This window comes from Bufo bufo, chromosome 2 (assembly GCF_905171765.1).
Source record: "Bufo bufo chromosome 2, aBufBuf1.1, whole genome shotgun sequence".
NCBI lineage: Eukaryota > Metazoa > Chordata > Amphibia > Anura > Bufonidae > Bufo > Bufo bufo.
The window spans coordinates 794,309,418-794,322,898 of record NC_053390.1 but is presented as its reverse complement, the minus strand read 5'-3'; the positions used below and the strand labels follow the sequence as shown (position 1 = coordinate 794,322,898).

At 45.4% G+C, this 13,481-nt stretch overlaps 1 protein-coding gene across 1 annotated transcript in view; it reads left to right on the top strand.

The window, feature by feature from the left end:
- Positions 1-11,744, top strand: part of CHMP3 (charged multivesicular body protein 3) — a 38,904-nt gene extending 27,160 nt beyond the window's left edge. The window contains exons 5-6 of the mRNA XM_040419275.1: positions 1,829-1,943; positions 11,236-11,744. Coding sequence (XP_040275209.1) covers positions 1,829-1,943; positions 11,236-11,378 — 258 coding nt within the window. The 3' untranslated portion in view covers positions 11,379-11,744. The remainder of the gene's footprint in view (positions 1-1,828; positions 1,944-11,235) is intronic.
- The last annotated feature ends 1,737 nt before the right edge of the window (positions 11,745-13,481 follow it).

Genomic DNA, 13,481 nt, shown 5'->3' with positions numbered 1-13,481 from the left:
TCTAGTACCACACAGATAGTGCCCCCTTCAATAATTATTGGCATTATGCCCCTGACACAAATAGTGCCGTAAACTTAGTGTTTCCCAAAAATAATTGTGCCAAACTGGTACTGTGCCAGGTTGCCCCCACCTTAAAATTCCCCCTAAAAGTCCCACCAATAGTAATAATTATCTGCCAGAGTACACTTACTGTTAAGTGCCGCCAAGAGTAATAATGTACCCATAGTGCCCATATTAGTAGTTGTGTTCCCCATAGTCCCCCCAGTAGTAATAAAGCTAACCATAACGCCCCCCCAGTAGTAATAATTCCCTTTTATATTGTGAATAAAATAAATAAATGTGTGGCAGTACAAAAAATACCCCCTTAGGCCTCTTTCACACAACAGTTTTTTTTTTTTTTCTGTTTACGGGACGTTTTTTGCATTTCGTATACGGTTCGTATTTGGAACCATTTATTTCAATGGTTCCGCAAAAAAAACTAAATGTACTCTGTATGCATTCCGTTTTCGTATTTCCGTTTTTCCGTTCCGTTGAAAGATAGAACATGTCCTATTATTGCCACAAATCAAGTTCCGTGGCTACATTCAAGTCAATAGGTCCGCAAAAAAACCGGAACGCAAACGGAAATGCATCCTTATGTCTTTCGTATCCGTTCTGTTTTTGCAGAACCATTTATTGAAAATGTTATGCCCAGCCCAATTTTTTTCTATGTAATTACTGTATATGCCATACGAAAAAACGGAACAGAAACGGAAACAAAAAACGGAACAAGGGATCCGTGAAAAACGGACCCCAAAACACTGAAAAAGCCATACGGTCGGGTGAAAGAGGCCGTACAATGTGTGCCAGTACAAATAATGCCCCTTAGGGCTTGTTCACACGAAGCCCGTGTTGTGGACCGCAAATTGCGATCCGCAATGTACGAGCGCGGTCCGTGGGACAGCCGCATGGGGATCGTGGACCTATCCCTCCGCGATGCCTCCGTACTGCAAAAAGATAGAACATGCTCTATCTTTTTGCGGTGTGGAGGCACGGAACGGAACCCCAAAAAGCACTCCGTAGTGTTCCGTTCCGTGCTTCCGTTCCACATCTCCGGATTTGAGGACCCATTGAAGTGAATACGTCCGCATCCGTGATGCGGAATGCACATGGAACGGTGCCCGTGTATTGCGGATCCGCAATACGGAAACGGGCAGCACGCGTTCGTGTTAACGAGCCCTTACAATGTGTGCCGGTACAAAAAATACCCCCTTACAATGTGTGCCAGTACAAAAATAAAACCTTATCGGGTGCCCCAGTCCTGAGGAGGGTGACATTTGAATCTAGAGAGATGAGTGCTTCCACAATGGAAGAGCTCATTGCCCAGGGCCCTGCCGCCACTCCCACTTTGTCCCAGGTAGCGCCGTCGGAGGCATTCGCCTTGCCTAATTGGCAGTGCACCCCTGTTACTGGGAAGTAGATTGCTGTTTAGACAGAGCATATCCCCTACAGACCGTACCTTTATTGCTTTAAACATGATGATGTTTCTCATTTAAATAAAGCCTCGACAGCTTTGTCTTGGCATGGCCGACGTCCACGTATTACCGTAAGTTGCTGAAGTTAATGGCAGGTAGGGTCGATGGAGGACTGGCCTTCCCTAATGTATGGGATTACAGTCCGGCTTGTATTGCCATTGCTCGGCTCTGACAGTGGAAGCAGGTTTGTGATCGAACTCAAAGGTGTAGGGGGTTGTTTCTTGTACTCTTTGACAAAGCCCCTTGAAATATTTATTTCTGGAAATAAGTGGCTTCAGCAAATGTACTATGTAGTAAAGCCTTACTTTCCCTAGGCTGGCATTATAGAAGAGATGTTAGAAGACACATTTGAAGGAATGGAAGACCAGGATGAAATGGAAGAAGCGGCAGAAATGGAAATAGATAAGATTCTCTTTGAAATCACAGCAGGTAAAGCGGAAAGTGATCCATGTGATGTTCAATGAGAGATTACAGGATCTAATTTATAATTTGCTAAAGCAGAAAAATGTAAAGACCCCTCTCCTGACATGTCTGTTTTTGTAGCCGCTCGCATTCCCCATGTAATAGCAATTCTGGAGTAGCTGTTCTTACCACTGTATGTTATGTCATTCCTTTATTATTCCTGCTAGAAGTTTGTATTGGAGAATTAGGCTACTTTCACTTTAGTGTTTTCAATTCCGCTATTGAGATCAGTCATAGGATCTCAATAGCAGAATAAAACGCTTTCGTTTTGTCCCTATTTATTGTCAACGAGGACAAAACTAAACGAAACAGAATGTACCAAATGCAAGCAGCGTTTTTCTGTCCGCGATGTGGTGTGGAGCAAGACGGATCCGTGCTGACACACAATGTTAGTCAATGTGGACGGATACGTTTTCTCTGACACAATAGAAAACTGTTCCGTCCCCCATTGACATTCAATGGTGTTTAAGACGGATCCGTCATGGCTATAGAAGACATAATACAACCGGATGTATGCGGTTGTATTATTGTAACTGAAGCATTTTTGCAGATCCATGACGGATACGAAAAAAACGCTAATGTGAAAGTAGCCTTAGATGGGTGTTACCAGTTGGGGGGGGGGGGGGGGGTCCTGCTCAGTCTGACACTGGCAGTACCAATTGGATAATATCAGACTGTGCAAGGACACCCCCCCAACTGGTAACACTCAGCTGGACCTTCACTGCAAAATGCCATTAATTAATTTGTATAATTCATAACTTCTAGCAGGAATAATAAATGGATGGCACAACATAGAGTCCAGAATTTGTATTACATGAGGAGTGCAAGTAGTTACTAAACCAGACATGTCCGGAGAGGGAACAGGTCCTCTTTGAAGGGCTTTTTTAGGGGACAGTGTGTGTGTGTGTGTGTGTGTAGTATTTCACTCACCAGTAATCCGTTTTCCTGGAAGTCTCCATGACAGCACACTCGGAGACTGATTTTCTCTGATAGGACAGGAAAAACACAGAGGGGTTAAAAACCCCACCCCTTTCCCTCATCGCCAGTGTATTTTAATGGAAACCAGGATAAAGGGTAGAACCAAAAAGATTATAGGATATAGAAGGGCGGGAAATATGTGCTGTCATGGAGACTTCTAGAAAACCGGATTACCAGTGAGTGTAATACTCATTTTCCCAGTCGTCTCCATGACAGCACACTCGGAGAACTAACAAAGTGAAACCACTCAGGGAGGGACTATAGCAACCAGGACCTTGCGTCCAAAGGCCATATCCTCATTGGCAAATACATCCAGCCTATAATGTTTAGTAAAAGTATGGTCTCTCTTCCAAGTGGCCACCCTGCAAATCTGCTCCAAGAAGGCAGATGCCCTTTCGGCCCAGGAGGTGGATACTGCTCTTACTAAATGGGCTCTGAGAGAAGGAGGAGGCTTTTTTACCAGAGGCTCTATATGCTTCCGTAATAGCACTCCTTATCCAACGAGATATGAAGCTCTTAGCTGCTTTCCTACCTCTATTAGGGCCAAAAAACGGAACAAACTTTTGTCTATCCTCCATTCTCTGGTAGCATCTATATAACGAAGAACTGCCCTTCTTACATCTAAGTTATGGAATTTCGCTTCCTGCTCATTCCTGGTATTGGCACAGAACGAGGGAATGACAATATCTTGGGACCTGTGAAAGTTGGATACTACCTTAGGGAGGAAATTGGGGTCCAGTTTAAATATTAGCTTATCCTCTAGGACCCTGAGGAAAGGCTCCTGGATGGATAGGGCCTGAAGTTCACAAACTCTCCTAGCAGACGATATTGCTACCAGGAAACCCATCTTAAGAGTAAGCCACTTGATAGACAGAGAATCTATAGGCTCAAACGGGGAATCTGACAAGCCTAAAAGAACTGTATTCAGGTTCCACGGAGCTACCAAATTCTTAATTCTAGGCGTTATCTGCAGCCTTCAAAAATCTAGAAACCCAGGGGACATTATAAAGACTATTGTTGTAGAAGGCACCTAGAGCAGACACCTGTCTGGTGAGAGACCCATATCCAGCCCATCCTGAAGGAAATCCAGAATGAGAGGGATATTAGGAGTGGACTGGTTAAACCTGTCTCCACCGCAATATACAAACTTTTTCCACACCTTGAGATATGCCCGAGAGGTATTGGACTTTCTGCTGAGCATTAGGGTATCCACCACTCTCTGAGATAAACCCAGACCTAGGAGGGTGGACTGCTTAGTAACCAGGCTAATAGTTTGGGGTTCGGATGGTTTATTGGGCCCTGCGTTAGGTCGGGGCAAACAGGATTGGATCCTCCCGGCTGAGGATCTCAGAAGATCGAACCAGCCCCTTCTGGGCCAAAAGGGGACTACCAGGATTAGGGTACACTTCTCTGTCTGGAATTTCTGAAGGACCTTCGGAATCATTGGAATTGGCGGAAAGTCATAGACGAGACCCGATGTCCAATCCTGAGTGAAGGTGTCTACCGCCATGCAGGGATCCCTTGGGTTGAGGGAGAAGTAATGAGGAACTTTTTTCTTTGAGGCGAACAGATCCAGACCTGGACTGCCCCACTGAACCTGGATCCTCCGAAAGGCTGTCTGAGAAAGAGACCATTCGCCTGGATCTAGTCTCTGCTGACTGAGAAAATCTGCCCTTAGATTGAGGGAGCCCTTTAGGTGGACCGCTGCAAGAGATTTTAGATTCTTCTCTGCCCACAAGAATCTGTCTTGAGAGATTCTGAAGATGACCGTGCCTTGTTCCTCCCTAATGATGAATGAAAGCCACTGCTGTGGAGTTGTCCGAGTACATGACGGTTTCTTGACTGGGTCTGTGTTGCTTTTAAGCCTTCCCATATTGCCCGAAGCTCCTTGTAATTGGACGACATCCCCCTTTGAGGGTCAGCCTCAAAGAAATTTCCAGCTGCAAGGTCGCCCCAGCCCCAGGAGCTGGCATCCGTTGTCAAGGAGAAAACATCTTCCTGATTCCAGAAGACCCCTGTCTGTACATTCTTGTCTCTGAGCCACCACTGTAAAAATATTTTTACTTCCCTGGTTAGATATATCTTCTAGTCCAGGGTTAGCTGTGACCTGTTCCATTTCCTGAGAACCAGGTCCTGCAGGGGTCTCATGTGGTATTGAGCCCAAGCAACCGCAGGGATGCAGGACGAGAGACGTCCCAGCTTTTACATTCCTTCTCTGACCGAGCAAAACGGACTCCTCAGGAATTGCTGGATTCAGATCTTCAGATCCTGGACCTTTGTGGAAGGTAGCAAAGATTTCTGGAGGACGGAATCTAGTAGGATGCCCAAAAAAACTCTCCGATTGGCTGGAAGGAGGTTGGATTTCTCCCAATTGACTATCCAGCCGAGATCCTGAAGATGAGAAAGGACCAACTGAATATGTGACTGAAGCAGATCTGTACTTTCTGCTACGACTAACAGATCGTCCAGATATGGAACTATTAGTATTCCCTTCCGGCTTAAGGAGGCCACTACCTCTGCATGACTTTAGTGAAGATGCGAGGGGCAGAAGATATTCCAAAAGGAAGGCAGTTGAACTGATAATGATGGACCCTTCCTTCCAGCTGTACCGTGAATCTTAGATACTTCCTGGATTGAGGATGGATGAAGATGTGGAAGTAAGCATCCTTGAGGTCTATCATGGCCATCATAGCCCCTTCTTGATGAGTTTCACTGCAGACCTCACTGTTTCCATTTTGAATCTGCGATAGGTGATATGTTTGTTCAGCGGCTTCAAATTTATTATAGTCCTGAACTTGCCGCTTGGTTTTTGAACTAAAAATAAATAGTGACCCCTTCCTACTTCCCAGCTGGGAACACATTCTATTGCCCCTAGGCATAATAACTCTCTCATGTCGTCGAACAGAAAAGACATTTGAGATAAGGGGAGCCGGGTTAAGGTGAATTTTTGTGGGGGAATAGATTCTAGCTTTATCGCATAACCTTCTCTTATAATGTTGACAATAAAAGGGTCTGCGATGACACGCTCCCAGGTATCTATGAAGGAGCTGAGTCTTCCTCCAACCCTGATGGCGTCATTGCTTGGAGGAGGAAGGGGAAGGATCCCCCTTATTGGGATTAAAGAGGAAATTTCTCCCTTTTACCCCCTTTTGTATAGCTCCACCTCCCTGATTTTCCTCTATCTGTTTTGGTATCCTGAGGTTGTGTTTTGTTACGAAAAAACTGCCTCCTGCTTTTAGATCTGTCTTCAGGAAAACCTTTTTTGCGGTCAGTGGCGTTTTCTAGGATTCTATCCAAGTCGGGACCAAAGAAATACTGGCCATGGAACTTCAGAGATATCAACTTGTTCTTGGACGTCATATCCCCCCGACCAGGCCTTCAGCCAAAGGACTCTTCTAATTGTATTAGACAGGACTGCCGTATGGGCAGATAGTCTTATGGACTCCACTGAGGCGTCTGCTAGGCAGCTAGTGGCCATCTTTAGTAGGGGAAGGCTGTCCAAGATCTGTTCCCTTTTGAGTTTTATTAACTAAATGTAACTCTAGCTGCTCCAGCCATACTTTTAAGGTACGGGCCACACATGTCGCAGCTACCCCCGGTTTTAAAAGGGCTCCCTTGGCTTCCCATGTCTTCTTATGAAGGCTCTCCGCCTTCCTGTCCATAGGGTCCTTCAACTGTGCGGCATCCTCGAAAGGAAGGACCGTTCTTTCGTGACCTTGGCCACAGGAGAATCGACTCTAGGAATGGACTCCCAGTCTGTGCAATCTGCTTTGTCAAATGGATACCGCCTCTTAATGACCCAAGGAATGAAGGAACCCTTTTCAGGTTTGTCCCATTCTGCTTTAATCAGCTTCTGTACGTTATCCGGCACCGGAAACACAGACCTCTGCCTTTCCCCCAGACCCACGAATATCTCCTCCTGAATTGTTCTGGGCTTCCTGGGAAATTCCATCCTGATCGTGGCCCTTATAGCTCTGATTAACTCTTCGATATCTGCAGGGTTAAACAGAAACCTCCTGTATTCATTATCTTCATCGGACTCCTGGGTCATATGTAATATCTCCGGATCCGAAAGATCAGGATTTACTGAATCGGAATCTCTTCCCACACTAATAAGATCTCTAGAAATTCCCGGTCTAGGGGGAGAGGGCCTGGGGGCGGGGGAAGCTTCCCTTTTTTGTGAGGCCAGGGCTGATTGAACCTCTTCCCTATCCATGGACTTGATATCTTCGAGCAGGCTAGAGGACTCAGATTTAACGACCGATGCACTACATTCCTTACACAGTGGTTTAGACCCAGAAGAGGGCAGACATTTCAAACACAAGCCGCACTTCCTGGCCTTAACAGAGGAGGAAGACTCCTTTTCTCCCTGAAACATATAAGGGAGAGAAGGGTCAACCACTACAGGGCAACAATAGTACATGAAGTGTGCCTGACTCAGGCTACTCACTGGACCCTGGGTAGTGGGGGGGGCTCTGATCCTGAGCCGGGTGTGGTAGGGGCACTCATGTTTAGCAGGTCCCGTTCACCAAAATCGCCAGAGGCACAAGCAGGGGTGCAAACACTGGGCGCCATCTTCAGCCGGCAATCTGCCCCTTTTATGCGCCAGAACGAGTGACATCATGACGCAAAGCCACGCCCCCTCTGCGTCTGACATCATCCCCCGGCGGCTGGAGGGAATCGCGTCCTAGCGTCGCTCCAGCCGCCATACCACTCCGCATATAGCCCTCCTGGAATGCTGCAGGAGGGAACTTTGCCGGGGCCACCAACACCAGCAGGGGCCCGGGCACAGACCTTAGCAGGAGGAGGGAGAGCCGAACCTCCGGAACCGACCTCCGGTCTGTATATAAGATGCGTAAAGAAACGATACTGAGAGGAACCCCATAGAGCTACCAGCACCTCTCCGGTCTTCCTTTCCTGGCAGGACAGGAAAAAACACTGGCGATGAGGGGAAGGGGTGGGGTTTTTAACCTCTGTGTTTTTTCCTGTCCTATCAGAGGAAGTCAGTCTTCGAGTGTGCTGTCATGGAGACGACTAGGGAAATATATATAATCCAAATAAATGTAACGCAGCACTCCTTAGATAAAAAGTGAAAAAATACGATATTTATTCAACACATGTTGATACAGGCAACGTTTTAGCTCTCTCACAGAGCCATTATCAAGCCAAGTGAAACACATAATAAAGTGACTGTGCATATATATATATATATATATGGATTGTGTTTGGACCCCAGGACCAAGGGGAAAACACTGGCACCTGAATCATTTGCATCACTTGAAGTAAGGAGTGCTGCCCTGCCATCCTTTGGAGATGTGTATGTGTGTGTGTGTGTATATATATATATATATACTCACCTAAAGAATTATTAGGAACACCTGTTCTATTTCTCATTAATGCAATTATCTAGTCAACCAATCACATGGCCGTTGCTTCAATGCATTTAGGAGTGTGCTCCTGGTCAAGACAATCTCCTGAACTCCAAACTGAATGTCAGAATGGGAAAGAAAGGTGATTTAAGCAATTTTGAGCGTGGCATGGTTGTTGCTGCCAGACGGGCCGGTCTGAGTATTTCACAATCTGCTCAGTTACTGGGATTTTCACGCACAACCATTTCCAGGGTTTACAAAGAATGGTGTGAAAAGGGAAAAACATCCAGTATGCGGCAGTCCTGTGGGCGAAAATGCCTTGTGGATGCTAGAGGTCAGAGGAGAATGGGCCGACTGATTCAAGCTGATAGAAGAGCAACGTTGACTGAAATAACCACTCGTTACAACCGAGGTATGCAGCAAAGCATTTGTGAAGCCACAACACGCACAACCTTGAGGCGGATGGGCTACAACAGCAGAAGACCCCACCGGGTACCACTCATCTCCACTACAAATAGGAAAAAGAGGCTACAATTTGCACGAGCTCACCAAAATTGGACTGTTGAAGACTGGAAAAATGTTGCCTGGTCTGATGAGTCTCGATTTCTGTTGAGACATTCAAATGGTAGAGTCCTAATTTGGCGTAAACAGAATGAGAACATGTATCCATCCTCTGACGGCTACTTCCAGCAGGATAATGCACCATGTCACAAAGCTCGAATCATTTCAAATTGGTTTCTTGAACATGACAATGAGTTCACTGTACTAAAATGGCCCCACAGTCACCAGATCTCAACCCAATAGAGCATCTTTGTCATGTGGTGGAACGGGAGCTTCGTGCCCTGGATGTGCATCTCTCAAATCTCCATCAACTGCAAGATGCTATCCTATCAATATGGGCCAACATTTCTAAAGAATGCTATCAGCACCTTGTGGAATCAATGCCACGTAGAATTAAGACAGTTCTGAAGGCAAAAGGGGGTCCAACACCGTATTAGTATGGTGTTCCTAATAATTCTTTAGGTGAGTGTGTGTGTGTGTATGTATGTATGTGTAATATATATATATATATATATATATATATATATATATATATACACTGCTCAAAAAAATAAAGGGAACACAAAAATAACACATCCTAGAACTGAATTAATTAAATATTCTTCTGAAATACTTTGTTCTTTACATAGTTGAATGTGCTGACAACAAAATCACACAAAAAAAAAAAATGGAAATCAAATTTTTCAACCCATGGAGGTCTGGATTTGGAGTCACACTCCAAATTACAGTGGAAAAACACACTACAGGCTGATCCAACTTTGATGTAATGTCCTTAAAACAAGTCAAAATGAGGCTCAGTAGTGTGTGTGGCCTCCACGTGCCTGTATGACCTCCCTACAACGCCTGTGCATGCTCCTGATGAGGTGGCGGACGGTCTCCTGAGGGATCTCCTCCCAGACCTGGACTAAAGCATCTGCCAACTCCTGGACAGTCTGTGGTGCAATGTGACGTTGGTGGATAGAGCGAGACATGATGTCCCAGATGTGCTCAATTGGATTCAGGTCTGGGGAACGGGCGGGCCAGTCCATAGCATCAATGCCTTCGTCTTGCAGGAACTGCTGACACACTCCAGCCACATGAGGTCTAGCATTGTCTTGCATTAGGAGGAACCCAGGGCCAACCGCACCAGCATATGGTCTCACAAGGGGTCTGAGGATCTCATCTCGGTACCTAATGGCAGTCAGGTTACCTCTGGCGAGCACATGGAGGGCTGTGCGGCCCTCCAAAGAAATGCCACCCCACACCATTACTGACCCAATGCCAAACCGGTCATGCTGGAGGATGTTGCAGGCAGCAGAACGTTCTCCACGGCATCTCCAGACTCTGTCACGTCTGTCACATGTGCTCAGTGTGAACCTGCTTTCACCTGTGAAGAGCACAGGGTGCCAGTGGCGAATTTGCCAATCTTTGTGTTCTCTGGCAAATGCCAAACGTCCTGCACGGTGTTGGGCTGTAAGCACAACCCCCACCTGTGGACGTCGGGCCCTCATATCACCCTCATGGAGTCTGTTTCTGACCGTTTGAGCAGACACATGCACATTTGTGGCCTGCTGGAGGTCATTTTGCAGGGCTCTGGCAGTGCTCCTCCTGTTCCTCCTTGCACAAAGGCGGAGGTAGCGGTCCTGCTGCTGGGTTGTTGCCCTCCTACAGCCTCCTCCACGTCTCCTGATGTACTGGCCTGTCTCCTGGTAGCGCCTCCATGCTCTGGACACTACGCTAACAGACACAGCAAACCTTCTTGCCACAGCTCGCATTGATGTGCCCTTCTGGATAAGCTGCACTACCTGAGCCACTTGTGTGGGTTGTAGACTCCGTCTCATGCTACCACTAGAGTGAAAGCACCGCCAGCATACAAAAGTGACCAAAACATCAGCCAGGAAGCATAGGAACTGAGAAGTGGTCTGTGATCACCACCTGCAGAACCACTCCTTTATTGGGGGTGTCTTGCTAATTGCCTATAATTTCCACCTGTTGTCTATCCCATTTGCACAACAGCATGTGAAATTGATTGTCACTCAGTGTTGCTTCCTAAGTGGACAGTTTGATTTCACATAAGTGTGATTGACTTGGAACTACATTGTGTTGTTTAAGTGTTCCCTTTATTTTTTTGAGCAGTGTGTGTATATATATATATATATATGTGTGTATATATATATATATATATATATATATATATATATTATTTTTATTTTTTTTTTATTTTTTTTTTATTAATTTTTTTATTGCGCACCTGTGACTTTTTATTTCTACATAAGCAAAACCACTATATTCTTCTCTGTAAATATTTCCTTATATAATGACTTACTATAGTTTACTGTCTTTACTGCAACTATGGTTGTCGTGTTTTCCAGGGGCCTTGGGCAAGGCTCCCAGCAAAGTCACAGACGCCTTACCAGAGGCTGATCTGGAGGGAGCCACAGCTGCTGTTGTATCTGATGAAGAGGAGGAGGACATGGAAGCCATGCACTCGCGGCTCGCCGCACTCCGGAGCTAATGACTCACTGTACAGACTCTGTTCTTTATTCTACTTGTAACTTTCTTTTGTGAAAGTCATTTGAGATATATATATACACTATATAAATCTATCTATCCTCGGCTTATTAAAGGTGGCCTACTCCTGTGCTGTCTTTCCCCCCTGGTTCTTGGTACTCACGTCTAGCCCTTTGAGGAGGCACGCAGCGGGGATGACTCCATACATCTGCCTCTAAACGCCGTGCACTCCCCTTGCCTTTCTGTGGCTGGATAACCATGATGACCTGCTGAGTGTGATCAGTGGGATAGACAGACAGTGGACTTGGAGAGCGGGTTTTGCATCTGTTAAATAAATGGTGGATACATAACGGTTTCTATATATAATCTATTTTTTAACCTTGGATTAAGTTTTGATTGTGTTGTCAGATTTCTGAAATGTTGCCTATTGATTCCATAGCAAAGGAAAGATCCATGACGCTCTATAGAGGCAGCCTTTCCCTAAACGTTTTGTGCTGCAAGGGGTTGTCCAGTTTTAGCCTACAATAAAGAACTGGTAAGTACTTACCTGAGAGATTCCGCTCCACCACTTCGGTTCTCCTGGCTGGCCTCTGCAGCAGTGATGTCACGTCACCAACACACAAGCGCTGCAGCCAATCACTGACCTCGGATGTGGATTTTGGTTTTCAGTGGAAGCCAATTGTTGGCTGGAGCAGTTACACATTGCCGACATGACGTCACCGCTGCAGAGGTCGGTCAGGAGAACCGGAGGATCTTTCAGATAAGTACTTGATAATTCTTTATTGCAGTCTGATTCCGAGAGTTGTCTGGTTTCCTCCTCAAACTTGTAATGCTCTTGCTACATAAAAGGGGTTGTCGAGGATTAGGATGGTTTGCTTTTTCCAAAAAACAGTGGCACGCTTGTCTGTGGGCTGTACCTGGCAATGAAGTTCATCCAAATCCTAGTAAATGCTGAAATACCAAACTTAGTCCTTGGTTTTATTGGGGGAAAAAAAGCAAAATCTTGTTCTAATCCTAGATAGCACATTTAAAGTTCTCTGAAAATGAAAGTTTTATATGATAATTACTACACTTATTTTCTTCAAGATCCGATCTTCAGATACTACTATGTGCTCTTAGAATTACTGGATAAAAAAGGGTGTTTTGGTTTCAGAAAATAAAGCCCATATTCCTCTGGGAACTGCTCCTGTCTCCAGAACGGGGCTCCTAAAGTGAAGAAGAGCACACCAGACATACACTGTGTCTTCTCCATTCACTGCTATGGGACTTCTGAAAATAAGCCAAACTAACATGTTTGGCTATTTTCGGAAGTCCCATGGCAGTGAATGGAGAACAAGCCACGCAAGCACGACTACCTCTCCATTCACTACTATGGCACTGCCAGAAATAGCTGGCTCAGGTATTTTCGGAACTCTCTTCACTCTGTCAACCCCTTTCTGAAGATAGGATAGAAGCGGGTCCCAGAGATGGGACCTGTACCTGTCTGACATTTGTGGCATATCCTAGTGCAGGGATCAGCAACCATCGGCACTCCAGCTGCTGTAAAAATACAATTCCCAGCATGCTCTATTCATTTCTATGGGAGTTCGGAGCAGAGTAAGTATGCATGCTGGGAGTTGTAGTTTCACAACAGCTGGAGTGCTGGAGGTTGCCTACGCCTGTCCTAGTGATATACTATAAATGTTGAGATGGTAAAAACCCACTTTTGCGTGGCATAGTTACAATATTCCATAGTTTAAATCTACATAACATAGTGAATGTTTTTGTGAATCCTTTGTGTTACTCATCTTGTACTGTTTCTTAATTATACAATGTCTTCAGTTACCTGAGAGCAGTGCATTGTGGGAGCTGAGCTGTTGGGTCACATGACTGTCAGCATGGTACAGATAAACCTAACGCAGATTGCTAGTAGGAAGCATCAGAATTTTCTTTTCTAGGCATGCATATCTCAGCACAAGATAAGTAAAGAAAGGTATTTTCAAGGATATTCATTCATTTTAATGTAGATTTTGTCGTTGAAGTGATATAAAAAAAAAAATGGAGTATTCCTTTAAGATTAAGCTTAGAGGGATATATTCTCCCGTCTGTTCCAATGCCCTTTTCAAAA